Below are 27,206 nucleotides of genomic sequence, written 5' to 3'. Positions count from 1 at the left end.
CTGTACAACCAAGAGATTCAATTATGCACTGTTTTGAAGTACACTTCACAAGAATCACAGTGCACAAAAATGTGGTAAAGGCCACAAAACAAATATTCTTGATCCTTTATTTGGAATGATATTAACCTTATCTTAACTTGATCATGAAATTTACTCAAGTGAAATTGACTGGATAGCAAAGACTTTTCATTAACTGCATGCAAATCTCAGTTAGCCTTAGTTAAAGAGGAGACACATATAATTATACAAAGTCAGTCCAAAGTCTTAAATGCTGTCATTTTCATAACAGTGCCATTAAAGCACTGAAGAAACAGTGATTACAGACACAAGGGGTAGTTATATAATTGAGACGATACATTGAAAAATAGTTGGTTTTATTTTTTTTAATAAAAAAAACTTTACTTACAACTTGACATTTGACCAGTAATTTCCAGTTTTTGATCTAAATATTTTTCCAAATTCTGTAATGGCTTCTGACTTCTTCTGGAATGGTGTATGTTGAAATTGTCCACTATCACCAATCCTTCCCCACCGTGTAAATAATATATATAAATCCTGTGCCTTCTGATGCACAACCTGAATACAAATTAAACTTCATAATATAGATATAAGAAGATGTGGTATGAGTGCCAATGAGACAACTCTTCATCCAAGTCACAATTTGTAAAAGTAAACCTTTTTTGTTTAAAGTACGGTCTTCAACATGAAGCCTTGGCTAACACTGAACAGCAAGCTATAAAGGGCTCAAAAACTGATTCAGAAGTTTTGTAATTGTAACTTATTTTACAGAAGCCTTTGTTATGAATAAAACAAAATAAATGTATTGTAATAACTTGTAAAAAAAAATTCTATATCAAATTTAACCTACCTGCATTTTATAGAAGTTGTACATTCCCCAAGAACCATGAGAAACATCTACTTTAGACAAGGTAACATCATATGGTATCTTTTGAGAATCATCCATCACAACCTCTCTGAAAATAAATTAAAAGTAAAACATTTTTGACTAACCATTTGTCTTTTATTTCAAATTTTCATTGTTACATTATAAGAACAAAGATTAACAGGAACAAAATAAACATCAACCATCACAAACTACTGTAAACATGATAAAGTTTTGGTGCAGGTGCTATATTTGCTTATAATTATTTAGCAATTAGTAAAATGTGCTAAAACTTTAAAAACTTGTACTATAAATCAACTTTACAGACACTTATATTTGATGCACAAATTAAAACCCCAAGGATACCTATGGATTTAAATCGAAAAAGAACAAGTGAAACTGCGAGCTACTGCTCACTGATAATACCCCGCCGCAAGTGGATAATATTAATTGTGTAAAATTATGCAAGTGTTCGGTAAACAGGAAGTTGTCGATCGATGAATCTGAAAACGCATCACACGGTATAGCTGACTTATATTAACCCTCAAACCAAATTTCAGAAATCCTTGTATTGTAGTTCCTGAGAAAAATGTGACGAAAAATTTTCAACTTGGCTATCATGTGTAAAATCAAACAAGTGTTCGGTAAACAGGAAGTTGTTGAGTGATGAATCTGAAAACGCATCACACGGTATTGCTGACTTATATCAAGCCTGAAACCAAATTTCAGAAATCCTGGTAGTGTAGTTCCCGAGAAAAATGTGACGAAAAATATTCATGGGACGGACGGACTGACTGACAGACTGATGGACTGATGGAAGGACAGACAGAGGTAAAACAGTATACCCCCCTTTTTTTCAAAGCAGGGGTATAATAACTAAAAAATATCCACATTTACAGAATAAGGGACCCAGAATTTTGTCATCTCAACTGTTATCTCATCATTTATTTCTCTAATTTCTTAACATTTTTCAGTTACTGTGGATTCATTAATATTTTTTGGATACCATATTCTGTGGGTTTTGTGGTTACAGGTGAAAAATGAATTCAAATGTTCAACGAATTACAAATTTTCTATTTGTTTTGTATGCAGACATTGGCAAAACCAAGAAATCAAATCTCGATGAAATTTTTTTCTCCTCAATCTACGAAAATTGATACCCACAAAAATAAATGAATCTACAGTATATTTAATTATTTGACATACCCAACTTTTCTGTATTCACAGTATCTGTCAACTTCACATTTGGTTTCTTCCTCCACATCCATATCCTTGTCTTGTATGGACTTCAGATATTCTTCTGAGTCAATTTTATAATCTACTGACAATGGCACAGGTAGACTGTCCTTCACTTCTATAGATGGAAATACTGGCTTTTCCTACAATATAGACTGCATATCACCAACAAAGTGTATCATAATATGGAGATCTAGTACATTAACCCAACATAATTCTTCTTTATTTTGTACAGGTATGCTTTTATCAATCAAGTTTTTCAATGGGTAGGAAGGGAATTTCAAAATATCCCTTCAACCAAGAACCATTTATTAGAGAATTTTGTATATTGGTAATAGGCACATACTGAAAAAAAGACCCATGTTGACCTACATTCAATATCAAATTTCCCTTCCTACCCTCCCACATACATTTTAATGAAATAGCCCCAATTTAAATTTTTATGATTTTTTTTTTATAATTTTTAAATATGAAATAAAATAAAGAAAAAACATAAAATAAATGAATACATGATCATGTGATAAAAGTGTAAAATGACAATACCAGTTTGCTATCCTCCACACCAGATAGCATCTGTAAACGTCTGGCTAGCTGTGTAGCTCCACGGATTAAAGCATGGTCTAAGGGAGATAATCCTGCATTGTCTTTTGTTTGGATATCTGCCCCAACTTTGGCAAGGACATATAAAATTTCTTCATTATCAAAGGTTCCATAGTCTAGTGGACACACCAAATGATGCACCGCTGTCCATCCCTGAGAATCCATTGCATTCAATTTAACACTACTGGTTTTTTCAACTGTTTCAAATTCTGAAAACACAGTTTCTTTTGATTAAATGATTTATAGGATTCAATCTATATTGTGATGAACAATATTCTGAAATAACCAATTTGTATTAAACACAATGGTTGATAATCATATTACTGTCAAGTTATTCACTCTCCATAACAAATATTATGTGTTCAAGCCAATACATAAGTGCAAGAGTTAAAACATGTTGATGTTATAATACTATTTTTGGAAATAACTGAAGGAAATATGTTTATATTCTATTCAAAACACCATGTTATTCTATAAATAGAATATGCCAATATAATTTTCTACAACCTTACAAGAAATCCAAAAAAAATCTTCAGTAACCTTTTTCTTCCCTATTTCACTTAAAGACCTTGGTATAGTTATTGCCTTTGAAAGGTTTAACATTTTCTGAATTAAGTTTAAGAAATATATTTAACTTCCCTGTTTGGGTACAAGGAATGTGTAAATGAAACAGCCCTGAGACTAATTTTTTTTTTTAGAGGCAATCACATAACACTACCTTTTTAATGAGTAACACATTATACAATTTTTAAACCAATTAGTTTTTGAGTTGCCAAGGCTCTGTGTTGATGAACTTACTTTGACCTATAAATTCTTGTGACTTGGATGGAGAGTTGTCTCATTGGCACTCATATTGACTCATTCCTAATCTTCTGATATCTATTGAAGGCATTGTGAAACTTAATAGAGTGGCTGAAATAAACAAAGTTTTTAAAGTATAATGTGTACCTTCATCTGATTTCTTTTCTTCTTGTGACAATGATTTTGATGGTTGACTAGTGAGTGATGGGAAACTCTCAGGAGAGATTTCATTGTCATCCTCATTGTTCTCATCCTCTTCATCCTCCTCATCTTCATCAACATTATCTGTGTCATGATCATCATCGTCGGCGGCTGTTTCCTCTTCATTGTCTTCATCATCTGATAATAGATAATTATAAATTTGCATTCTATAGATTTCTGAAATTGATCTTGAAAACGATACATTAAAGGGTCTAAACATGTCCAAAAGCTATAACCAAAATATAAATAATCGAATTTGATAGATATATCCGTATTTTCAATTATTATTCATTTTAACAAGCATTTTGAGAGAATTGCAAGCCAATACATAAATAAATTCATTGTAACAGAACAACTAACTTGATCATTCACTTCTCATGGTGTTAACAATATTATGATCTTCAAGCATTTTGAACAAGAATATACCAAGGAACTCTACTATTAAGAACAGATTAATAAGTATCATATATTTACAGAATTAAATTTATATGACACCATAAAAATGCCTACCCATGTCTTCTTCATCTTGTTCATCCTGATCCTCCTCCTCCTCCTCTTCATCTTCATTGTCTTCGTCCTCTTCCTCATCAATGGGTGTGATGGCAAATACATTCCTTGACAATTGTCTGGAAAGTTTGGTTTTCTCTGTTTTTGTCTCACTTTTGTATGAAGAATTCAGCAATATTTTCACCATAACAAGATCGTTCTAAAAACAAAGTTTTAATAATTTATTAATGGAATATAAAAAATGTTCAATTTTCACTTTAAAAAATAAAACATTTTGATATTTATGTCTTGGAAGGGAGATGGCTATTTAAGGTCTAATCATTACTTATGAAATTGAGAGTGGATTCAGTGAAAATGAGGAACTAGTTTGTTTATGATGGCGTCGTCACAACATTATCAAATCATAGGATAGAGAAATGTGAAAAATAAAGCACATCCCAAAAATACTGGTGAGTGATGTGCTAAATTATTCCAAACAGGGGAAAGTTATAATCTTGAAAAACTATGTTAGATGAGGAGGATGGCTGTTTATCTTCAAGTGGCAAATAAAATGCATATTTTCGGGATGAGAATATGATAATGTGATATGAATTAAAACCCTACTTTGATTAGGTATTGAATTTAATATAATGTTGTAGTTCAAAAGGTACCAGTATGCAAATAGACATGTCACCCTACCACAACACATTATTCCTATTCTGTGCCGTTTGGTTTGACCAGGCCATGGTTCTAAACCACAGCTTCCTGTACAGGAAGTGAGCATAATCTCAAACCTACCTGAGACAGTAAATGAATAAGACAATATATCTTGTGTAGTTCTGATGTAAAAATGACAACAAAATTCACATTTGACATGCAATTTTCTTTTTGCCTTACCTTTTTTACAGCATGCATGAGTGGGGTTAATCCACGATTGTCTGCAAAATTTGAACTGGCTCCATTTTCCAGAAGAAATCTGAGAATTCCTACTTCACAAAAGTTTATTGCAAAAATCAATGGTGAAATCCTGTATTCACATGCTGTTGTAAAGTAATTACTGAGAGTGTTAGATAACATATCAAATACAGGCACTTCTGGAAGGGGGAGATCAAACAAAATGTCCAATGAACAACCCTTTGATAAAAATAACTGTAACCATTTTCTGTAAATATAAGGTATTCAGTCAGTAGATTTGACATAAAATTGAGAATACAAATTTTTGAATACATATTAATTAAACTAGTTACATAACACACTAAACATAAAAGCACAGCTCTATCAAGAATATATTATTTTTTTAATTCATAGATGTGATAATGAAAATATATGTCAACTCTTTTCAATTCATACTTGTGGAGAGTTGTATCATTAGCAATGAAACCATATCTTCTTATTTTTCTACTGACAAATATTTACATTTTTATGCAAATCAGAAATCAATGATGCATTTTTTTAATAAATAGATATAAAAAAATAATTCATAAAACCTTTTTTTGGACAGACATGTACAGAACCACAGTGAATGTAATAAATATCAGAAAGCAATCTATAATATGTTGTATGTTCAGCCCTATTTTCAATCAGCATTTAAATTCAGGGCTCACACTACTTCAGAATTATAGGGAGAAGTGACTTCTCTTTTTGAAACTGATAGGGAGAAGTGGTGAGATTTGAAAGAGAAGTGCTCATTCGCGCGGTGCGATACAATGTTTGGATTTTACAATAGTATAAAGGGTCATATGTAAATAATGTTCTTTTTATACTGTTCAATTCATATCTGAGTAAAAAAATTACAATTAAAGTAACATTTGAAATTAAAAGTTGTTTAAGCTTGTGAGAAACTACCAACTAAATATCTAGCACTAAAAAAATAAAAAAATATTTAAAAAAATGTAAAAAAATTATTATATATCAATTACAATTTAATTAAATTATCTTGTGTATGACATTCAGTGTTTCTCATAAAAAAATATAAAAGTTATTAAGCTGGGCCATAATATATTGATATTAGTATAATAGTCTCAGAGTTAAGCAACTTTAATCAATAGTTTGAAACAATCCATAAAAAATATAAGGAATTATATACACCAATCAATTAGATGTAACCAAAAGTCTCTTAATGCGTGTGGAATGCGTAATTTTCCCCTTTGGGATCAATATTCTTCTGTCAGCTGTTCCATCCGTGCGTCCGTAGTAATTATTGTAAAAGTACGGATTTCGGTCATAGCTGGTCCGCTTCAGATCCGGAGATTAGAAATCGGTCAATGGAGGACGAATGCAAGAAAATTTACAGAAATAAACGATGTTTGACAAGTTATTTGGAAAGGAACATGACGTTTTTAATGCAATAAATGGATTAAAATTTACTGGAGGCAACTTTTATCACGTTTAAATGAAGTAACAAACTTATTTTGCCGCCGAAATTGAGGTTGATGTACGTTTTCGAGTAACAAGCACCGGTCTTGCGGAAATGCACGAAGTGATAAAAAGTTGTATTTTCATCAAAAAACCTGCTACACACTGCGAAGACAATGCTTCAACCTCTTTTCAAAAGATAATGAATCGTTTATGTCTGAATTTCTTTAATTATCAATAAAAAATTGTTGTTTCATCAACTTGGTAAAAATTGAAAATGTCCGATGACGGAAGCGACTGAAAGCGACTGTCGTCAAGAACAGGGCGACTTGTTTTCGCTTTTGGGGGTCGGGGAAAGCGAAGTGACGGTCGGGAAGGCGACTTCTTCGCCCAAGTCGCCTGGTAACGTGAGCCCTGTAAATTTATTGCCAAATTTTTGAAATAAACAGGATATGAACGTATCTTTGCTGTTTGTTGATTGCCTGCATGCAAATTGTTGGTGTTTAACTTAAGTTTAGTGTATGTGTGTACTGCTTGGTGTACTCTTCAATTCATGCTTGCACTTCAAAAATAGTTTCTGTTGTTTATGTTACACTCCATATTTTGAAGTGTATGAGGACATTAAGTTCTAAATAATAGGAGGTTTTCTACAAATATTTGTTTTCTTCTATTCTTAATATTACTTACGTATTGAGTTCTAAATTGGAAAGTTTTGTGACTTTATGATGGTCCCAGAAAAATGCTGCTATAACTGTTCTGTCAAATTTGTCTTTTCTATTCAAATCTAAAGCTGTGTCTTTTTCTGTAAAAAAAAGAAAGAATTTTCACTACAAGTTCATTAAATTTAAATTATGCAAAAGTACATGATATTAAACACAAAATCAGTAAGTTTTATTACAAGGATTTTTTTTATAATCATAACTCCCCTTATGAATTTTGTGTATGGTCATTAATAATAATTCGAAAGAAATGGTTGTCTCATCTGACACTTACAACCTCAGAATATTTTTTACATTATTTTGAATTATCTTACCAACAAAAAACTTGGCTAGATCATATTGCTGATGTGTGAGAGCTGCATAATGTAATGGTGTACATCCATTCTCATCAGTCTGATTTAATGGGACACCTTTGTCATACAGCATCTGAGCTACCTAGAAAGAATAAATAATTTTTATCTTTATCATACCTTTATTTGACAGAGTAGGAACCTGTGCAGATTTCTGCTATCTTCAGTTATTGCATCACAAGTACAAGTTGAATACAGTTTAGCTGATACAAAATGGAATAATATAAAATTAAATGGTCTTTCAAAGTGAGTGTTCACTATACCTAGAAGGTTTTCAAGAACAACAAGAATGCAGGCTTTGTTGCACACAAGTTACAACTCATTATATGATCTGCTGACCATAAGTCATTCTGTTGAGTAGTTTCTGAGAAAAAAAGTGATGTCACATCTTATGTTCATTTAGGTATAATTTCTGCAAATTATTTTATTATCTATTTGTTGATTCTGTTCATTTTTGAAATTTATTTCATTATTATCAATATAAAATGTGTAAAGTTCAAATGAAACTTGTCAGAACACACATATGAATATAAAAAAGAAGATGTGGTATGATTGCCAATGAGACAACTATCCACAAAAGACCAAAATGACACAGACATTAACAACTATAGGTCACTGTACGGCCTTCAACAATGAGCAAAGCCCATACCGCATAGTCAGCTATAAAAGGCCCCGAAAAGACAATGTAAAACAATTCAAACGAGAAAACTAACGGCCTTATTCATGTAAAAAAAAATTGAACGAAAATCAAATATGTGACACATAAACAAACGACAACCACTGAATTACAGGCTCCTGACTTGGGACAGGCACATACATAAATAATGTGGCGGGGTTAAACATGTTAGCGGGATCCCAACCCTCCCCACGAACCTGGGACAGTGGTATAACAGTGCAACATAAGAACGAACTATATGAAGATCAGTTTTCTGAAACTCCCAACAAAGACTACCAACCTTTAATTGTAGAGAATCTACTACCCCTGGGGTTCCTGGTTCTGTGTGTAAAGCTAACACATGGAAAAGGTTTTGTTGTTGGTCATTGAGAATCTGTAGTTGAGATCGATCATTGATCTTTCTGAGTAATCGTAGTACTACGTTAAACTGGTTCACACGTAGAGCTGCCTATAATAAAGAGCAACAACTATTCAAAATTGGTTTAAACATTATCTACAGAGTTTATGCATTTTTATATCTGTTTTTTTACTGACAAGATTCCATCTCCATTTCTAGATAAAAGTTATGCGAGCTTTCAAATGAAATATTTTTTTTAAAGGAGGGCTACTCTACAATGCATTTTTTGCTCTAAAATGTACAGATGACTTTCTCTTGTATCATAAGTATTACTTTATTGACAGGCATGAACACCTTGTTTTCTACTGATAAATAAATCATTAAAATTTCGGTGAAGAAAAATATATGTGACAGTTGAGTAAGAAAAATATTCATAGATTACTAAACTTTGAGAGTCTTTAATTGAAGTACAAAGACTAAAACACACTATGGATGACTGAAATCATTTGATTATCATTGACCAGTAACTAGTAAAGTCAATATCAAACAAGACCATGAGCACATTTCAGAAAAGCCTAATGCTTTCACATGTCAAGCATGAGAAAACATTAAAATGCCTGAAAAATGTCACTTTCTTTAAGTATATTATTAACATGGTAATATGTGTACTCTTACAGTAATCTCTACCTTATTCATAGAAACTAAATTTGTTAACGTTTTTCCGTATGTACCTCTATAACACGACTGTCCAGATTTCCTGAAGCATCAAGGACCATATGAGCTACACCCTGTAATTCTTTCTGTATGGCCTCTTGGAAGATGGAGTAGGTTTTCTTTTCTTGAGTTACCTCTGGTAAAACCAGAGGCTTCCATCGCCATAATGGTTTCTTATTTTTGTCAGGTTCTGGCTTGTCTTTGGGAGAAAACACCACATTATTTTTGACATTAGCTCCATTCTGGATCAAGATGATTGCACAACTGAAAATAAGAAGTTTTTTCAAACATAATATGAATCATGAATTAAACTAAAGGCAAAGAACACATACTTGGCTGTATTCCGATCTTAAAGAAACATGTATGCATTTAGTTTTGTTCCAATTGATAATAGTATTTTAAGAGAAGACTTTGGTAAAGTTGATGGGTGATGGTCACTAAGTAATTCCAATACATGTAGCTCAATGGCCCAAAAATATTTTTCTAGGTGTGGTAATCATTTAAAGAATTAAGATTCTTAAATAAATTAATAGTGATCAAAGGTACCAGGCTTATAATTTTTAAGATGCCAGATGCACGTTTTGTCTACATAAGACTCGTCAGTGACGCTCAGATCAAAATAGTTAGAAAGTCAAACAAGTAAAAAGTTAAGAACATTGAGGACCCATAATTCCCAAAAGTTGTGCCTGGGATAAGAAAATCCTTAGTATTTCGAAAAATTCATACTTTTGCAAACAATAAAACTATTATACCTGTCATGCTTATTTGATACTGCAAATGACAATGGTGTATTTCCATCAATATCTTTTTTGTCAACAACTGCTTTTCTCTGTAACAAAAGATGTCAAATAATGAAACATATCAACTCACATAGTTTAAAACCTCGATAATGAAGTCTTGCATTATCACTTATTGAATTTTTGGTTACCTTTATTTCTTTTCTTTTTAACATCATTCAATTTGAATTGTAAATTTCCATTACTAAATTGTTAAGATTAACCTGAATAAGATATAAAATCATTTTGCTGTCCTTTTATATGTTACCACATGAATACAAGAACTACATTTATAATATAGGGTTATTGCATGAATATTGGGGAATATTGTCCTGAGTAGAATTTTATATTGTACGAGCTTGCGAGTGCAATATATGTTCTACGAGGGACAATATTCCCCAATATTCATGCAATAACCCTTTTATTGTATAGCAATATCATATTTGAATGTAAAAATTGGTTTAAACTAAGATTTTGTCATTGATGATGTCAAGAATTTTGACGATTTATTGCACTAGTGCAATATTAGAATTTATTGCACGCTAACTTTTGGTTACTTTCTGTGGAAAATATTGTATTGCTATGCAATACAACTAATTATTGACCATCTATTTATGATATGTACCAACATATACCTTAATTAAATGTAGACAACATATGGTTGCCCCTCTATATGCTGCTAGATGTAGGGGAGTCTGGAGGTTACAGTCTGTGTCATCAATCTGCTGGTCCTTCATTGTTCGAGTTAACAAACTCAGCAAATCAATGGGATCTATTGGGGTCTTTAGTTCAGGTCTATAAAATGTCAAATAATCTTTGTTAATTTAATTTCTAACCTTTAAAACATTGCATCAACTAATACTTTTTCTTAAATCATAATATTTAATCTCACTTTTATGTCAATTCTTCAAAAATCGCAAAAACAAATGCACACAATGATTTCTGCATTTACAATATATAGAAGCAGAAATGCAACTGAACTTGAAAACACATGTGAACAAAAGTCTGGAAGTTCTAGTCCAGTAGTTTTTGATGATTGCTATTTGCATAAATCATTTTTCTTCAATGTTATAAGCTTAAATCAGGATGCTGAAATCAGGATGCTGATTTTTCTCTTTTAAAATGTTTTATCCGTATGCCTTTTATAGTATAAGTTTGCTGACGGTTAAAGCCAATAATATTGACCTGTAGGTATTTACATATTTGTATTTGGTGGACAGTATACCATACAACATTTCCTTATTCTTATATCATGTAAATCAATATCTATAGCACTTTATTGATCACCATTCCTCTGTTATCTAATCACATTGATTTCTCACAACCTACAAAGCTTTCCTCTTATAATTTAGTCATTTTCACTCAGTTTTTTTAAAGGCTGTGTAAACTTACGACACAATCTTTTTAAAGACATAATGTATTGGCATTCTATTACTACTACATTTCTGAAAGATATTAGCTCCTTTCTTAATAAGAACTTCTTCATAATCTGTACTGGAATCTGACGATCCACTGTTAGAATTCACAGATAAATGTAGTGCTGAACGCTTTTCTGAATCCGCAGCATTAACATCAGCACCAGAATTGAGTAAGCTTGACATTATTTGGACTCCTTTAACTTCATCTCCTAAAATAAGAAAAGCAAAATATAGGCATAAACATACTGTGAATTCATTATTATTAGTTGGATACCAATTTTCGTGAGTACAGGTCAACCATGAATTTTAATATGCAATGCATAATAAATTTTTAATAGGCTTTGTATGCAGAGATTGGCAAAACAACGAAATCAAATATCCACAAAAAAGCAAGCTTTCCTCAATCCACAAAAACTGATATCCACAAAAATAAATGAATCCACAGTAATCTGAAGATTTTAAAAGCATTCAATTTTTTTTTCAATATACTTCAATGACTTGTATTGATAAAATAATCTTACAGTTCTTCAAGAATTTATCTTGTAATCTTCTATATATCGTTCCAAAATTTCTCTATGTACAACAACTTCTTTAACCTGATTGAGCTATTTTATAAAAAGTAAATAGACTTATATTTTTGGGACACTAGTTGATGTAGATACATTCTCTTTGGATCGCTATTTCCTCTATTTCCATGTACCTTTGCTGTTAATACAGACTTAACTCTTTTTAGACACTGGCTTAAGCAAACATGTTCTCTTTGTACATCTCATTTCACAAAGACCTTGTCGTAACACTGTTTTAATCTACTCTTTATTTCATTATTTTTCAAATCTGCTTGCTCTCTGCTTACAATACAGACTCATATCTAAGACTTTGTGTGGAGCAGTTGTTTTCTCTTTGTTTTAATTTTTCCCATTTAATTTTGAATCTGCTGCAAACAAAGGCTACCTCTATCTGACACTGTTGTAAACATACTTTCCTTCTTTCTTTGTTTTCCTCTTATCTGTTTTGTAGCCCTAAAGTCAATACCAGCTTACCTCTGTCTGATACAGCCATGTGAAGACATGTTCTCTTTGTTTTACTATTTCTCCCATCTGCTTGTGCTCCTGCGGCCAACAGTCTGTCCACTATTTCCACTGACTTAGATCTACAATGTTACAAGTATTCATTAATATCAAAATATATTTTATAGAATATTAAAATGACTTTAATGATTTTCGGCTTAAATACTGGGACAGGGTGTCATCTTATTTCTGACATTAAATTTAAAGTTGTTTCCCAAAAAAATAAAGAAATGCATATACAAATTCAAGGATTAGATTGATATTAGTTAAACTGTCATAGTAAGTACTTGTAGATTTTCCTTAGATGATGGTGTTTAAGAACTAAATATCTAATTCTTATGACCTTTAAGCTCAAGTTAAAAGTTTTCACTTCTATAACTATTTTTTTTAACATAAAAGGGATTTTTTTAAAAACTAAACAAACTTCATGAGAGCTTTTAGAAACTTAATAATTGTTTTGTACTCACTTTGTAGCAGAGTGTAAGATTGGAGCTTCTACTATCTTGTCCTCTGCAGCTTTCTCCACAATATACGTCACATTGGGGTTGGCTTTAGCTTGTAACTGTAATGAGATCATTTTTTTTAACTGAAAGCGCACAATATAAAGATTTTCATTTTACACGTCAATAGCCTCTAGAAAAAAAGAGTTTAATCCTATTATAAGCTGCCAGATAACTGCATGTTTATTAGGAGTAAATATCCCTTTCAAGAATTTCCAAAGCTAACCAACAAAACTGTCTTATCCTGAAATGGAACTCACAATAAAACTTTTCATTGATTACCTTCTTGAGAGATCTGCATTTTGAAATATTGTATAGAAACTTTTCTTTTGTTGATTAAGGTGGCTCGGGCCTATTCGAAGTTTCTATCAGAAGTGCCGTATTTTTTATTTTATTCTTTATAGAAAGTGAATCAAATTGGTCGAAAAAAATAGGGGGTCACGGACCATTTAAGCTCAAAATTTTACTTTTAAACAGGTATGTAAAAGGGACCATTTTTCAATGAAATGATAGGGAAAATAGAGGTGTTGACATATTTTTATCGGAATATCAAAAAAAGTTTTATGACACTTGGTCCAAAAACTGTAATATAAAAAGCGGAATTATAGCTTCAAAGAATGAGCAAATAAAAAACAGGTCACCAATAAGGAATTTTTTTTTATTTTGCCTAAAAATCCAAATTTTGGCGGGAAAATGGTGAAAATGGTGAAAATGGGTGAAATGTCATTTTGAGCCTTTCATTGATACACATAATAACGATAATATTCTTTTATTGACATAACTACAATGATTTAACACTTCTTATCAATCAAAATATTTTAAAAAAATAATATCGAATTTTCGACACATACTTTTCGTGTGCATTGTAATTCATGCGTGAAATTATGCACAGTTGAATAGTCCAGATCCACATTAACTTGTTGTTTTTGGTATTTTATGTTTTGTTGGTTTTCTGTTTCACTAACACATATCTCTCTTTTAAACATTGATTTTGAGAGGATAATTATACAGATTTAAAATGACTTTCTTCTTGCATGAAAATGTAAAGAACATAGTATTTCATATATTTAAATTTATGATATAAATGAGGAATTTGTCTTACCAGAATTTCTACAGAACAAAGACTGTTCAGTTTAACAGCTAAAGACAAGGGTGTATCTCCTGATAAATTCTTGACTTCTAAGTCTGGTTTGTAACTCATTATCAAGTTTATTCCATTACATCCTTCCTCTTTAATGTCAGAACAAGCTTTCACCATGAAGTGGACAGCTGAATATTTGCCTGTGAAATACAATCAGCATAACTCATTTCAACCTAAGAGTTGTTTTTACATTTTCTTTTAGTTACACAATATAACCCATATTTGGATATTTCAATTAGTTGCATTGCATTTCCTCTTGTGACCTCATTTTATGTTTTAAAAGCGAAAGAAAAATATATAATGGATAATATAAGGTCAACTTCTTAAAACAAAGAGCCATTATGGATGTCAAGATAAATGTGGTATAGTATTGCATTTACCATAAGATGTATATTTCTGTGATTCATTTTCTGGTTCCAGACCTTCAAAATATTTCTTCTGAACAGTCTGTGATGGATTTGCACCTGAGAGATTTAAAACAGCCTTAATAAAGTCCCTGCCATTCTTCAGAGCTGCTTGAAATTCTTCATTGTCCATTTTATCCTTCTTCAATGAAAAGCAAAATATTTACTCCATCATCAAATATCTCCAAAATTGAGGATTTTAATGCAGATCTTTTTCTTCAACATTTTAAAATAGAGGAAAAGACAGTTGTTGAGTTGTAGTCTCATTGAAGTTTAACCAATATAATAAGTAAAGAAGCCCTTAGATAAAAGTTTAAAGAAATATCTAATTTGTCAAATGCAAAGGGGCAAATATTTCATGTATTTCCAGTCACTGCTACAGTACTTGGATAAAAAAAAAGATGAGACAGGAATTTTGGAGTAACCCTGATCAAATAGTCTGTTGGTAAAAAGGATGCTATATTTCTTTCACAATAAGTTTCTAAGACAACTCAAGTTATGTTATTGGTACATTTAAGCTATGTGTATTCCCCGGATAACTACTGATGCTTTGATCTGTTTACCTCATGTCAGCCTTTGGAACAGATATTGATTTTTTATAGAGGTAAGGTATTACTAATAACTGACATATGTCTATGTGCTCCATATTTGTTTTTCATTCATTTTTTTACATAAATAAGGCCGTTTGTTTTCTCGTTTGAATTGTTTTACATTGTCTTATCGGGGCCTATTATAGCTGACTATGCGGTATGGGCTTTGCTCATTGTTGAAGGCCGTACGGTGACCTATAGTTGTTAATGTCTGTGTCATTTTGGTCTTTTGTGGATAGTTGTTTCATTGGCAATCATACCGCATCTTCTTTTTTATATATACTACTGTGGATTATTTGTTTTCGTGGGTATCAATTTTTGTGGATTGCGGAAACCTTGCAGTTTCTTGGATATGTGATTTCGTGGTTCTGCCAAAGTTTGGATACAACTTTATAGAAATTTGTACTTCGTTGAACTTTTAAATTTGTGGTTCACCTGTACCCACAAAACCCACGAAAATTGGTATCCAACGAATAATGATGAGTCCACAGTATTGCTCACTTGTTTATCAGTTAATTTAGCAATAACTGTACTCAAATTTTTTCCTGCCACCTATGTCAAATTTACTTCTTAAACTTAACAACTTGCTTATGGAAAATAATTTGAATTATACCTTAAATGTAGCATACTGTTCACAAGCAACCAATAATGGAGTAAAACCATTATGGTTTACATCCGACGACATCAGTTTCATATATTCTGGTCGTGCTTTAGACATTTCTTTCTTCAGGGAAGGTTTTGGAACATTATTTTCTGGTGCTCTCAAGTCTAAAGCTTTATCATTGTCACCATCAACCTCCATCTTTTCTGTCAGGCCATTCTCTTTAATTTCTACTGAAACATTCTGAAAACAATTTCAGTCAATTAAAAGCAACATTCTCACTATTATAAAGATAGAACTAAATTAGCCATGTTAAATGTTTTCAAGTCTGACTGATAGTCACTGGCATCGATATGCTATATTCCTGCATATTTCAAAAACATTTTCACCGTTGAAAGCTGAATAGTAAATAAGTTTTAAAGAATTTTGAAACATTTCATTCTGTGTTGTATTCAATCTAATTTTTAATTATCTAATTTCATATTTTTTTTTTTTAAATAATTCTTTATATTGAAAATGTAGTAATATTTTGCTTCACATTCGTCTCAATTTTGATATATTGAAATGCAAGTTCCTATTTAGTGTCCAAATCAAATAATTTCATATTAATATTAAGCTTAGATCCATCATAATTGATCATTTCACTATTTGTCATACCTCTGTATTGAGTGTTTTAACCAATGTAGCCATATCATTTTTCATACACATCTTAGCTAACAGATGAAGTGGGTTATCTCCCTGTTGATTCTTCTCGGCTGATATAGCTCCTCCTTTCTCCACCAAATATGTAATTAATTTTATATTGGCCTGCAAAAGAGTGAATTAATAATAAGTCATGATAATTTATAAAAAAAAATCATTAAATACATGCTTTTCTCCCAAATTAATAAGTTGAAACAATATACATCTGTTAGTCTATAAAAAGTAATCATAAAACTTTATTATGCAGTTGCAAATAAATTTAGAAAATATATACCTACAATGAAGATGTTCTTATCCTTTTAACTCATTAATTTTGATGCAGCACCTTTCATTTGTATAGTGGTGTCAAAGTTATGCTGACAACATTTCTCTAATTCTTACTCAATTTATCCCTTTTCTGACCTGTTGATTATTTTTATTCATCTCAGTTCTTCATTGGTCAAAATCTTTTACTGAATGCTTTGTTTGCATTTTACTTTTGCTTGATGAAAGTTAAAGCTACAGTAAAAATTTACCCAGCGTTTTGTTTTGTTTTGCAAGTACAGAAGTTCTATATAAAAGCTACATTAAGTATATTGTAGGATTTTTGTAGTGTCACATCAGCTTGTCATCACACAGAGACAAGTATAGGATTTTGGAAACCGAGACATGAAAATACTTTCTAGAACAAACCGGTTAATGAAAGTCTCAACAGATGGAGAGAATACCAAATAGGTCGAAATACATTATTAGGCTACACAGATTAGCGACATACAAAACAACATTGTATTATGTCTTCTTACTTCGAATTCTCAAATACCATATACTTCAGATCAGGGATGGGGTAATTGAAAATGTAATGGTAATTAAGTGTAATGCATTACAATTTTCCATGTAACTGAATGTAATGTGTAATGTAGCATTTTTTTAATTACATGTATTGATATTTAATTAATTACAATGAAAAAAGCATGTAATGCTCAATTACTTTTGAATTACATTTCAATTACATGTACTTTTATGGTGTTAATGATAAGGATTTATGTTTAATAATATAATTTGTAAAATTATATTTATTTTTCAATATTGATATCACATACTTTTTTAATATTTGAAGTCTGTAATTTATTCTGAAGTTTTTATTTGACCTACAGAACTTTTTTCTGAATAGCCTTATAATTTAAACAAAATGTGAGAATCATATTAGTGTTGTTCAGTTTTTAGAAATAAATAGATTGATAAGTTATTAATCACCTTGTTAAACAAAAAAATGTGTGAAAAATCTTTCTTAGACAGTTCATTTAGAATTTAAAATCACTGTACACAATCATTTTGTCAAATTAGTATACACAAAAGGATTATAGAAATAAAAATTAATAGCTGTAAAAACAAACAGCAATTATTCAGAGTAAAATGTCCAGAGACAATGCCACTATTACATGTATTTGATCTAATTAGCAAAATATTGCTAATCTTTAGACAATATATACATTGTATGTACTAAAAATATTTTCAATATTGTAACAAACATACTTTTTCATATTTTTAAAGTTAAAAAAAAAAATCTTAATTTATTCATGATTTCTTTATTTATATTATGTTTAATTTAAATGACTTCATTTCTGAGATGTCAAAATACCCCTTAATGTATTGGCAAGTTTATAGGAACAAAATTATCTCTCCTATCAACACATTTTCTGATCATGGAAGTATAATACTAGTACATGTACTTCCACGTTCTGATCAAGCAATGTCTGCCACATTAGCTCCTGTCGAAAGACTATTTAGAATTGTTGCCTAAGTGTTCTGACCAGAGAGATGCAGACTGAATGACAAAACATTAAAATTTCTAATGGTTATCAAATGCAACCCTTAAACTATGCTATCATAAATATTTAACACATGCATTATATATATATTTAAGGAATGGCTGTAATATTTTTTCTGTCTATGAAGAAATAACATAAAAAATGTGGTGCACACTGAATAACGCGCGTAGCGGGTTATTTAACAGTGTGCACCACATTTCTTATGTTATTTCGAATAGACAGAAAAAATATTACAGTCATTTCTTATAATTTAATTCTAAATTCCATTTTAAACCTTAGAAAACCATGAAAAAACGTTGATGACGTCACGGTCACATGACTAAATTATGTCTATGGGCTCATAACAAAATAACGTCAGCCAATCAGAAGACATGTTACATCCAAAATTAAATTATATATGTATAATATTGCTAAAAAATATTTTGATGAAATGTAATGTGTAATTTAATTAATTACTTTAGTAAAGTAATTGTAATTTAATTAATCACATTTCAAAAACTGTGTAATGTGTAATTAGTGTAATTGATCATTTTTACAATGTAATGCGTAATTTAATTAATTACATTTCAATGTAATTGGCCCCAAGTCTGCTTCATATAAAATTAAAGCATAATTTGGGATAACATAATATGAGATATTTATCAAAATGTCTACGCTACCTGCACTATGGCTAGAGTAATAGCAGTCTGTCTATTGTCTGTTTTATGGGTAGGTTTACATCCAGCATCAATTAATAATTGAGCTATTTTAACTGTAAGGTCCATTTTTTCATTCACAATTTTCTGTGCCTCCTGAAAAAACACAGTTCAGTTTAGAAAATAAAAGATGCAAAAAATGTAATCAAAGCCTACTTGAGCTTCTGCATGACATTATAAAAATGTCTTTTATTTTTCAGACAGTCAAAGTCCAATACCTCTGGAATAACATATCAGAATTTTCTTTTAATCAAATATTGGGTTATACTCACCAATTGCAATAATTATGCACAGTTTCAAGCATACTGAAGTTACGGTACAACATGGGGAAAATTTACTTACATCATCAAATTAATTATATAGCTTAAGGCTAAAAGTCTTTTTATAAATCATTTTTTAGACTCCAACCACCCATAATATTAAATTTTCCTTTTACTTCTAATTCTAACAAAATTGTAAAGAAAATGTATCCTCCCACAATTTATTAATTTGAGTGTCTTTCACCCCCTCCTGCATTTAAATATTGAACAGTCCTTAAGGAAATTGAATACAGTCCAGTAGTTACATACCTCTTTAGAACAATATCCAACAGATAATTTATTTGCTGCCAAATGATGCAACTGGAAAAAAATATCTCATAATCAATACAAAATAATACTATATTACCAAGAAGTGTTTTAGCATTAAACCTACCTTATCTACATATATCAAGTGACATTGGTTTATTATTAGATATTTTTTCCAACTTGTTAAAACCTTTTCTTTTAGTTTCCATATCAGCAAAAGTTATTCAAAAATATCTCAATTAGATGTATGTGCTTTGAATTAAATTGTTATAAATAAGGCCATGAACAGTGACCTCTCATTGCTTACTTCAACATTGTTTGAACTCTGCTGGATGATTGTTTAATTGGCACGTATACCACATCTCCTTATTCTTATATTAAATGTTTTCATTGACATGTTGCTATTCTTAGGATACATAAACTCATACAGCATTGCACATTTTATTCTATTTTGTTAATGTTAATTGAACATGTAGGGTTTTAAACTGTTATGTACATACAGCAGGCAGATATATCTTGTTTGAGATAGATTATGCATATGATTAGTGTTTCTATTGCTTGAATTGTAATTCAGCTAAAAATGAAGTAATGAATGTGGCAACAGGAAGACAGATTTCATCAATGATTCTGTGTACAAAACAATCAATCTTTTACTTGAGTCAATTTGTTTTTTTCCCCTGCAAGTATGGATATGTCGAAGGGACCATCAGTAAAAGACATCACAAAAGTTCCTCAAAATCTGACAAAATTATGTGTATACATCAATAAAAAAACTCACAGCATTAAAGCCATTAACATCAGTGATTGTGGGATCTCCTCCTTTCTTTAACAGATAAACAACTTGATCCTCTAAACCTTTCTGTAAAGCACTACTACAGGCTATACTCATTAATGTCATTCCTGTAATATTATTATAAATAATAAACAAATCATATTATATCAATTCTTTCATGAAAGACATTAATAACAAAATTCATAACTCTTCTTCAGACATAGTGAAAAATCTAGTACAGAAGCTGTTAAATGCTACATCTAAGAAAACTGTGAATTTGATAAATATATATTTTTTTATAAAAATATTCAGTGAGAAAAAATATATTAGTTACTGTTGATGCCCCTAGGTCCTTGTAACAAATTATTCTATTAAATATATATTTTCTTTAACAAGAAATGGCTTATAATAATTTCCACACAATAAAGGTGATCTATCTATTAAGTCCTTTAAGTCACTGGAAGCAAATAGATAATCACAAATCATTCTTATTATTGCTATGAGTGGGTTTTTATACATTTCAAATAAGAAGAATTATAACTAGAGGCTCTAAAGAGCCTGTGTCGCTCACCTTGGTCTATGTGCATATTAAACAAAGGACACAAATGGATTCATGACAAAATTGTATTTTGGTGATGGTGATGTGTTTGAAGTTCTTTCTTTACTGAACGATTTTGCTTCTTACAATTATATCTATAATGAACTTTGCCCATTAGTAACAGAGAACTATATTTGGTAAAAATTTACATAAATTTACCAAATTAATGAAAATTGTTAAAAATTGACTATAAAGGGCAATAACTCCTTAAGGGGTCAACTGACCATTTTGGTCATGTTGACTTATTTGTAGATCTTACTTTGCTGAACATTATTGCTGTTTACAATTTATCTCTATCTATAATAATATTCAAAATAATAACCAAAAACAGCAAAATTTCCTCAAAATTACCAACTCAGGGGCAGCAACCCAACAACCGATTGACCGATTCATCTGAAAATTTCAGGGCAGATAGATCTTGACCTGATAAACATTTTTATTCCATGTCAGATTTCCTCAAAATGCTTTGGTTTTTGAGTTATAAGCCAAAAACTGCATTTTACCCCTATGTTCTATTTTTAGCGGTGGCGGCCATCTTGGTTGGTTGACCAGGTCATGCCACACATTTTTTAAACTAGATACCCCAAAGATGATTGTGGCCAAGTTTGGATTAATTTGGCCCAGTAGTTTCAGAGGAGAAGATTTTTGTAAAAGATTACTTTAATTTACGAAAAATGGTTAAAAATTGACTATAAAGGGCAATAACTCCTAAACGGGTCAACTGACCATTTTGGTCATGTTGACTTATTTGTAGATCTTACTTTGCTGAACATTATTGCTGTTTACAGTTTATCTCTATCTATAATAATATTCAAGATAATAACCAAAAACAGCAAAATTTCCTCAAAATTACCAATTCAGGGGCAGCAACCCAACAACCGATTGACCGATTCATCTGAAAATTTCAGGGCAGATAGATCTTGACCTGATAAACATTTTTATCCCATGTCAGATTTCCTCAAAATGCTTTGGTTTTTGAGTTACAAGCCAAAAACTGCATTTTACCCCTTTGTTCTATTTTTAGCCGTGGCGGCCATCTTGGTTGGTTGACCAATTCATGCCACACATTTTTTAAATTAGATACCCCAAAGATGATTGTGGCCAAGTTTGGATTAATTTGGCCCAGTAGTTTCAGAGGAGAAGATTTTTGTAAAAGATTACTTTAATTAACGAAAAATGGTTAAAAATTGACTATAAAGGGCAATAACTCCTAAACGGGTCAACTGACCATTTTGGTCATGTTGACTTATTTGTAGATCTTACTTTGCTGAACATTATTGCTGTTTACAGTTTACCTCTATCTATAATAATATTCAAGATAATAACCAAAAACAGCAAAATTTCCTCAAAATTACCAATTCAGGGGCAGCAACCCAACAACCGATTGACCGATTCATCTGAAAATTTCAGGGCAGATAGATCTTGACCTGATAAACATTTTTACCCCATGTCAGATTTGCTCTAAATGCTTTGGTTTTTGAGTTATAAGCCAAAAACTGCATTTTACCCCTATGTTCTATTTTTAGCTGTGGCGGCCATCTTGGTTGGTTGACCGGGTCACGCCACACATTTTTTAAACTAGATACCCCAATGATGATTGTGGCCAAGTTTGGTTTGATTTGGCCCAGTAGTTTCAGAGGAGAAGATTTTTGTAAAAGTTAACGACGACGGACGACGACGGACGACGGACGACGACGGACGACGACAGACGCCGGACGCAAAGTGATGGGAATAGCTCACTTGGCCCTTCGGGCCAGGTGAGCTAAAAAGTAATTATAATTTAGTTACCTGTATCATTTTTGAAATTGATATCCACACCTGGCATCTTCAACAGAAAGTCTACAAATCCCATGTGACCTTTCATAAAGGCAACACCCACTGGGGTCAACTATAATTATATATTACAATAAATCTTTGAATGTCACTAAAATTGATATTACTATAAAAGTATATGCAACAGAGTTCAACATTTCAGTTTTAGCAAAAAAGACATCTTTTTTTTTAACCCCAGACTGCTATGAAGCTGAATTAGATATTGTAATTTCATTTTTGTTTTTGTTAAATGCTTTATACATCAGTGTTATATTGACTTGATTTACAACATTGACAATTAGTATCTTCAGGAAAGCCATATTTTGATATACTCTTCATACCTTTCTTTCAATTACCTTAGTTTTATATGTTGTTGGGTTACTGTCTCAGTGACCTATACCAACAGTTACTTATTTACATTGTAAGAATGCTCATATAATGAGGCTGACAGTGTAGTGATATAAATAACGATCATTTAACATGCACTGCAATGCATCAGTACTTTTCTGTTCTGTTGTGATGTAAATTTAAATTTGTTGAAAGTCTACAAAGCCATTTATTACAGTGATAATTGTAAAAAATAAATTACGAGGAATTAAAAAACAATTACCATCTAGTATAAAACTACCATTTCTTTCTCATTTCAATTCTTTCTTTTTACTAATGTATTTTTTTAAGAAAGACCTTTACCTTCCAATCATTTGCTATTTTAGGATCTGCACCACCTTCATTGACCAGTAGCTTTAGAACAAAGTACCATCCATAGGCTGCAGCATAATGTACCAGTGTATTACCAGAACTATCAGCATGGTTAGGGTCAGAACCAAGATATAACAAGTAGGAGGCTACTGTAACACTACCATTCATTACTGCATGGGTTAAAGCTGTTCTCTTGTATTTATCTGATTAAACAAATAGAAGATAATATAAAGTCAGGATGATGTCAAAATAAGCTTATCAATCAGTATGTTTAAAGTGTATTGTTACAGGCATTTAAGTTATGACAGTAAGAGTAAGTTTGGGATTTAAAGAAAGGCTACGATGAAAAGACAACATATGGATCAGACATATGAGCAGGTCATAAAAAGCATCCACTACTATTAATTAGATGACACTAAAACTTCTTCAAATTCTATCAGACAACTACTATCATGAATTCTAATTTGTATGCAATTTTCTCACCTAATTGTTCAATCACAGCACCATTTTGAACCAATAATCTAACCATTTCCAGATTTCCTTTACTAGCTGCTATCATTAATGGTGATAGTTTGCCTTTACTTGCTGATAAAGATTTGTTTACATCTACACCATGCTTTAGAAGTATTTTCAAGAGGTCCTGAAAAAAATACACAGTGGTCATAAGTAAAATGAACAGTAATAGCAATCTTAGTATTAAGGATACAATATTCTATTCTAAAACATGGATTCTTTGAAAGACCAATCTTATCTGTTTTAATGTTAACATGACCCTGACCATAGATTCATGAAACTTAGATTTAGTATCTGGTAACTAATTTTCAGAACAAATTCAGGCTTATTTCTATTAACCAATGACATATGACTTTTGAAGTATTGTTCTCAAAATCAATAGGAATCTGATCTCATTTAATGTGAAAATATATCTAAAATAGTGTGTAGTACATTATTTAGCATTAATTTGCACAGGTTTTGGACTAATTTTAGAAAGTTTAAGCTTGACCTTTAACGTGGTGAGTGGTGACCTTAATACCATGAGGAATTCTAATCTCAATGTTATCATATATTCAAGAAAACTTCCAACAGGAAGTAAAAGTGTTTAAGTTAGCATCTAAAAATGAAAATGAGTGGACTGACTGACGGACAGACTGGTAAAAATTGATGTATCACTCCCAGATACTTCTTAAGGTGGGGTATAATAATCAGAGATATTTCAAACCAAAATAAAATTTTGAATGAGTTGTACAGATTATTATCTTCTATTTTGGTTTGTATGATTGACTTGCCAATTTTTTTTTTTCATTAGTTGAAGCTATATAATGAAATTTAATGACTCAAAGACTCTCAGTTCTTTCATTTGAAATTAAGATTTTCATTTGTATTCCTTGTTTTCTGTGCTCTAGTACTTGTTTTCTGGGTTTTAATACATGCTTTCTGGGTTTTAATACATGTTTTCTGTGTTTTCATACTTGTTTCCTGAGTTTTCATACATGTTTTCTGTGTTTGACTTCTAGATTTTCTGCGTTTTAATCCTTGTTTACTGTTGTAATATACTAACCGTATCTCCTCCTTCTGCTGCTACATGTATTGGACAAATGGACTCCCAGTTTGGTCTGTTTATACCACCAACACCAAACTTTTCTGTGAACACATCTCCAGCACCTCCCTTGTCTGTAAACCAATAAACTTATTTACACTTTTGGTATTTAGCTGAATCTTGCCTCCGAATGACCTTAGGTCTACTCCGAATCACCTTTTGACGTCAAGCAACGATCACTTTTAAATTGGGACGTCAAATATTTTAAATTATGATGTCAAAGTTTACAGGAACCTGTGTGATTTTACGTAATGACGGACAAATTTGCATACAAGTGTAAATACGTCTATAAAAAAGTAGGACAAATCTCATGTCATTCTATTTATTCATTGATTGATGCTCATCAGCACTTCTACCAGTACAATTAAAATTTTAAACCAGGTGCTCCGCAGGGCGCAGCTTTATACGACCGCAGAGGTCGAACCCTGAACAGTTGGGGCAAGTATGGACAAAACATTCAAGCATGATACAGCTCTGAATTTGGATTGTGATCAAATTTTTGGCATTACATGGGTTTTTTTTACACAAAACAAATGCCAAGATTTTACAAATCAATTAAAGATTTCTTCTTCAAACTTTTTAAATCTAAAATTAAATAGTTGACACAGCATAGGTTTCTGACACAGAATGAATGTGGTCTAATGAACTTAAAAGGTTTTTTTTTGCCTTTGAGCAAATCACTATGCCGTTGAATATTAATCCTCTCAAAAAAATGTTTGAAGAAATTTTCTTTTTATTTATGAAATCTGAAATGAGAAAAATTTAACCCCCCCCCCCCCCCCTTTTTTTTCACATCCCCGTTTCCCTTTTTCAAAACTGATATCAATTCAAATTTCTAATGGAGTTTGCAACAATAACTACTCATTTAAATACATCATAAAATATTAAGATGTAAAAAAACTGCTTGTTATCACTGAATGGTAAAGATTATTTAAATTTATCAGTTGGTAGTAAAAAGTGTATATACATTGTATATTGTATATAACAAAGATTTAAGTTGATTCTGGACAAAGAAAGATAACTCCAATTAAAAAAAATTCTTGCTATTGCACAAATAGGATATTTCTTGCTTACTATTCTGGACAAAGAAAGATAACTCTAATTAAAAAAAAATTTGCTATTTCACAATATTGTGCAATTAGATATTTCTTGCCATTGCACAATACTGTGCAATTGAAAAGACTTGCTATTGCACAATACTTAATATAATAATTTTAGATCCTGATTTGGACCAACTTGAAAACTGGGCCCATAATCAAAAATCTAAGTACATGTTTAGATTCAGCATATCAAAGAGGCCCAAGAATTCAATTTTTGTTAAAATCAAACTTAGTTTAATTTTGGACCCTTTGGACTTTAATGTAGAATTTGAAATTTGAAAACAGGACCAAAAATGAAGAATCTACATACACAGTTAGATTTGGCATATCAAAGAACCCCAAGGATTCAATTTTTGATGAAATCAAACAAAGTTTAATTTTGGACCCTTTGGACCTTAATGTAGACCAATTTGAAAACTGGACCAAAAAAACTTCAATAATCAAGAATCTAAGTACATTTTTAGATTCAACATATCAAAGAACCCAACCGATTCATTTTTTGTCAAAATCAAACTAAGTTTAATTTTGGACCCTTTGGACCTTAATGTAGACCAATTTGAAAACGGGACCAAAAGTTGAGAATCTACATATACAGTTAGATTCGGCATATCAAAGAACCCCAATTATTCAATTTTGATGAAATCAAACAAAGTTTAATTTTGGACCCTTTGGGCCCCTTTTTCCTAAACTGTTGGGACCAAAACTCCCAAAATCAATACCAACCTTCCTTTTATGGTCATAAGCCTTGTGTTTAAATTTCATAGATTTGTATTTACTTATACTAACATTATAGTGCGAAAACCAAGAAAAATGCTTATTTGGGTCCCTTTTTGGCCCCTAATTCCTAATCTGTTGGGTCCTAAACTCCCAAAATAAATACCAACCTTCCTTTTGTGGTCATAAACATTGTGTTTAAATTTCATAGATTTCCATTTACTTAACCTAAGGTTATTGTGCAAAAACCAAGAAAAATGCTTATTTGGGCCCTTTATTGGCCCCTTA

The 27,206-nt window shown here is 31.3% G+C and overlaps 1 protein-coding gene across 2 annotated transcripts in view; it reads right to left on the bottom strand.

The window, feature by feature from the left end:
• The window catches only part of LOC139514431 (poly [ADP-ribose] polymerase tankyrase-like), a 70,607-nt gene that overhangs the window by 18,620 nt on the left and 24,781 nt on the right, over positions 1-27,206 (bottom strand). For both annotated transcript variants that reach the window (XM_071303702.1, XM_071303701.1), the window contains exons 16-42: positions 25,066-25,178; positions 23,991-24,147; positions 23,499-23,710; positions 22,785-22,884; positions 20,405-20,526; positions 19,630-19,680; positions 19,025-19,156; positions 16,513-16,662; positions 15,868-16,098; positions 14,641-14,806; positions 14,222-14,400; positions 13,087-13,181; positions 12,593-12,702; positions 11,527-11,761; positions 10,770-10,929; positions 10,111-10,187; positions 9,376-9,622; positions 8,588-8,755; positions 7,596-7,716; positions 7,250-7,364; positions 5,105-5,369; positions 4,232-4,427; positions 3,668-3,859; positions 2,663-2,928; positions 2,090-2,262; positions 869-974; positions 407-576 (exon numbers count right to left, since the gene is read on the bottom strand). In XM_071303702.1, coding sequence (XP_071159803.1) covers positions 407-576; positions 869-974; positions 2,090-2,262; positions 2,663-2,928; positions 3,668-3,859; positions 4,232-4,427; positions 5,105-5,369; positions 7,250-7,364; positions 7,596-7,716; positions 8,588-8,755; positions 9,376-9,622; positions 10,111-10,187; positions 10,770-10,929; positions 11,527-11,761; positions 12,593-12,702; positions 13,087-13,181; positions 14,222-14,400; positions 14,641-14,806; positions 15,868-16,098; positions 16,513-16,662; positions 19,025-19,156; positions 19,630-19,680; positions 20,405-20,526; positions 22,785-22,884; positions 23,499-23,710; positions 23,991-24,147; positions 25,066-25,178 — 4,309 coding nt within the window. The remainder of the gene's footprint in view (positions 1-406; positions 577-868; positions 975-2,089; positions 2,263-2,662; positions 2,929-3,667; positions 3,860-4,231; positions 4,428-5,104; positions 5,370-7,249; positions 7,365-7,595; positions 7,717-8,587; positions 8,756-9,375; positions 9,623-10,110; positions 10,188-10,769; positions 10,930-11,526; positions 11,762-12,592; positions 12,703-13,086; positions 13,182-14,221; positions 14,401-14,640; positions 14,807-15,867; positions 16,099-16,512; positions 16,663-19,024; positions 19,157-19,629; positions 19,681-20,404; positions 20,527-22,784; positions 22,885-23,498; positions 23,711-23,990; positions 24,148-25,065; positions 25,179-27,206) is intronic.

This window comes from Mytilus edulis, chromosome 3 (genome assembly GCF_963676685.1).
Source record: "Mytilus edulis chromosome 3, xbMytEdul2.2, whole genome shotgun sequence".
Classification (NCBI taxonomy): domain Eukaryota; kingdom Metazoa; phylum Mollusca; class Bivalvia; order Mytilida; family Mytilidae; genus Mytilus; species Mytilus edulis.
Note: the sequence above shows the minus strand (reverse complement) of the source record. Positions and strands in the feature narration are given on the sequence as shown.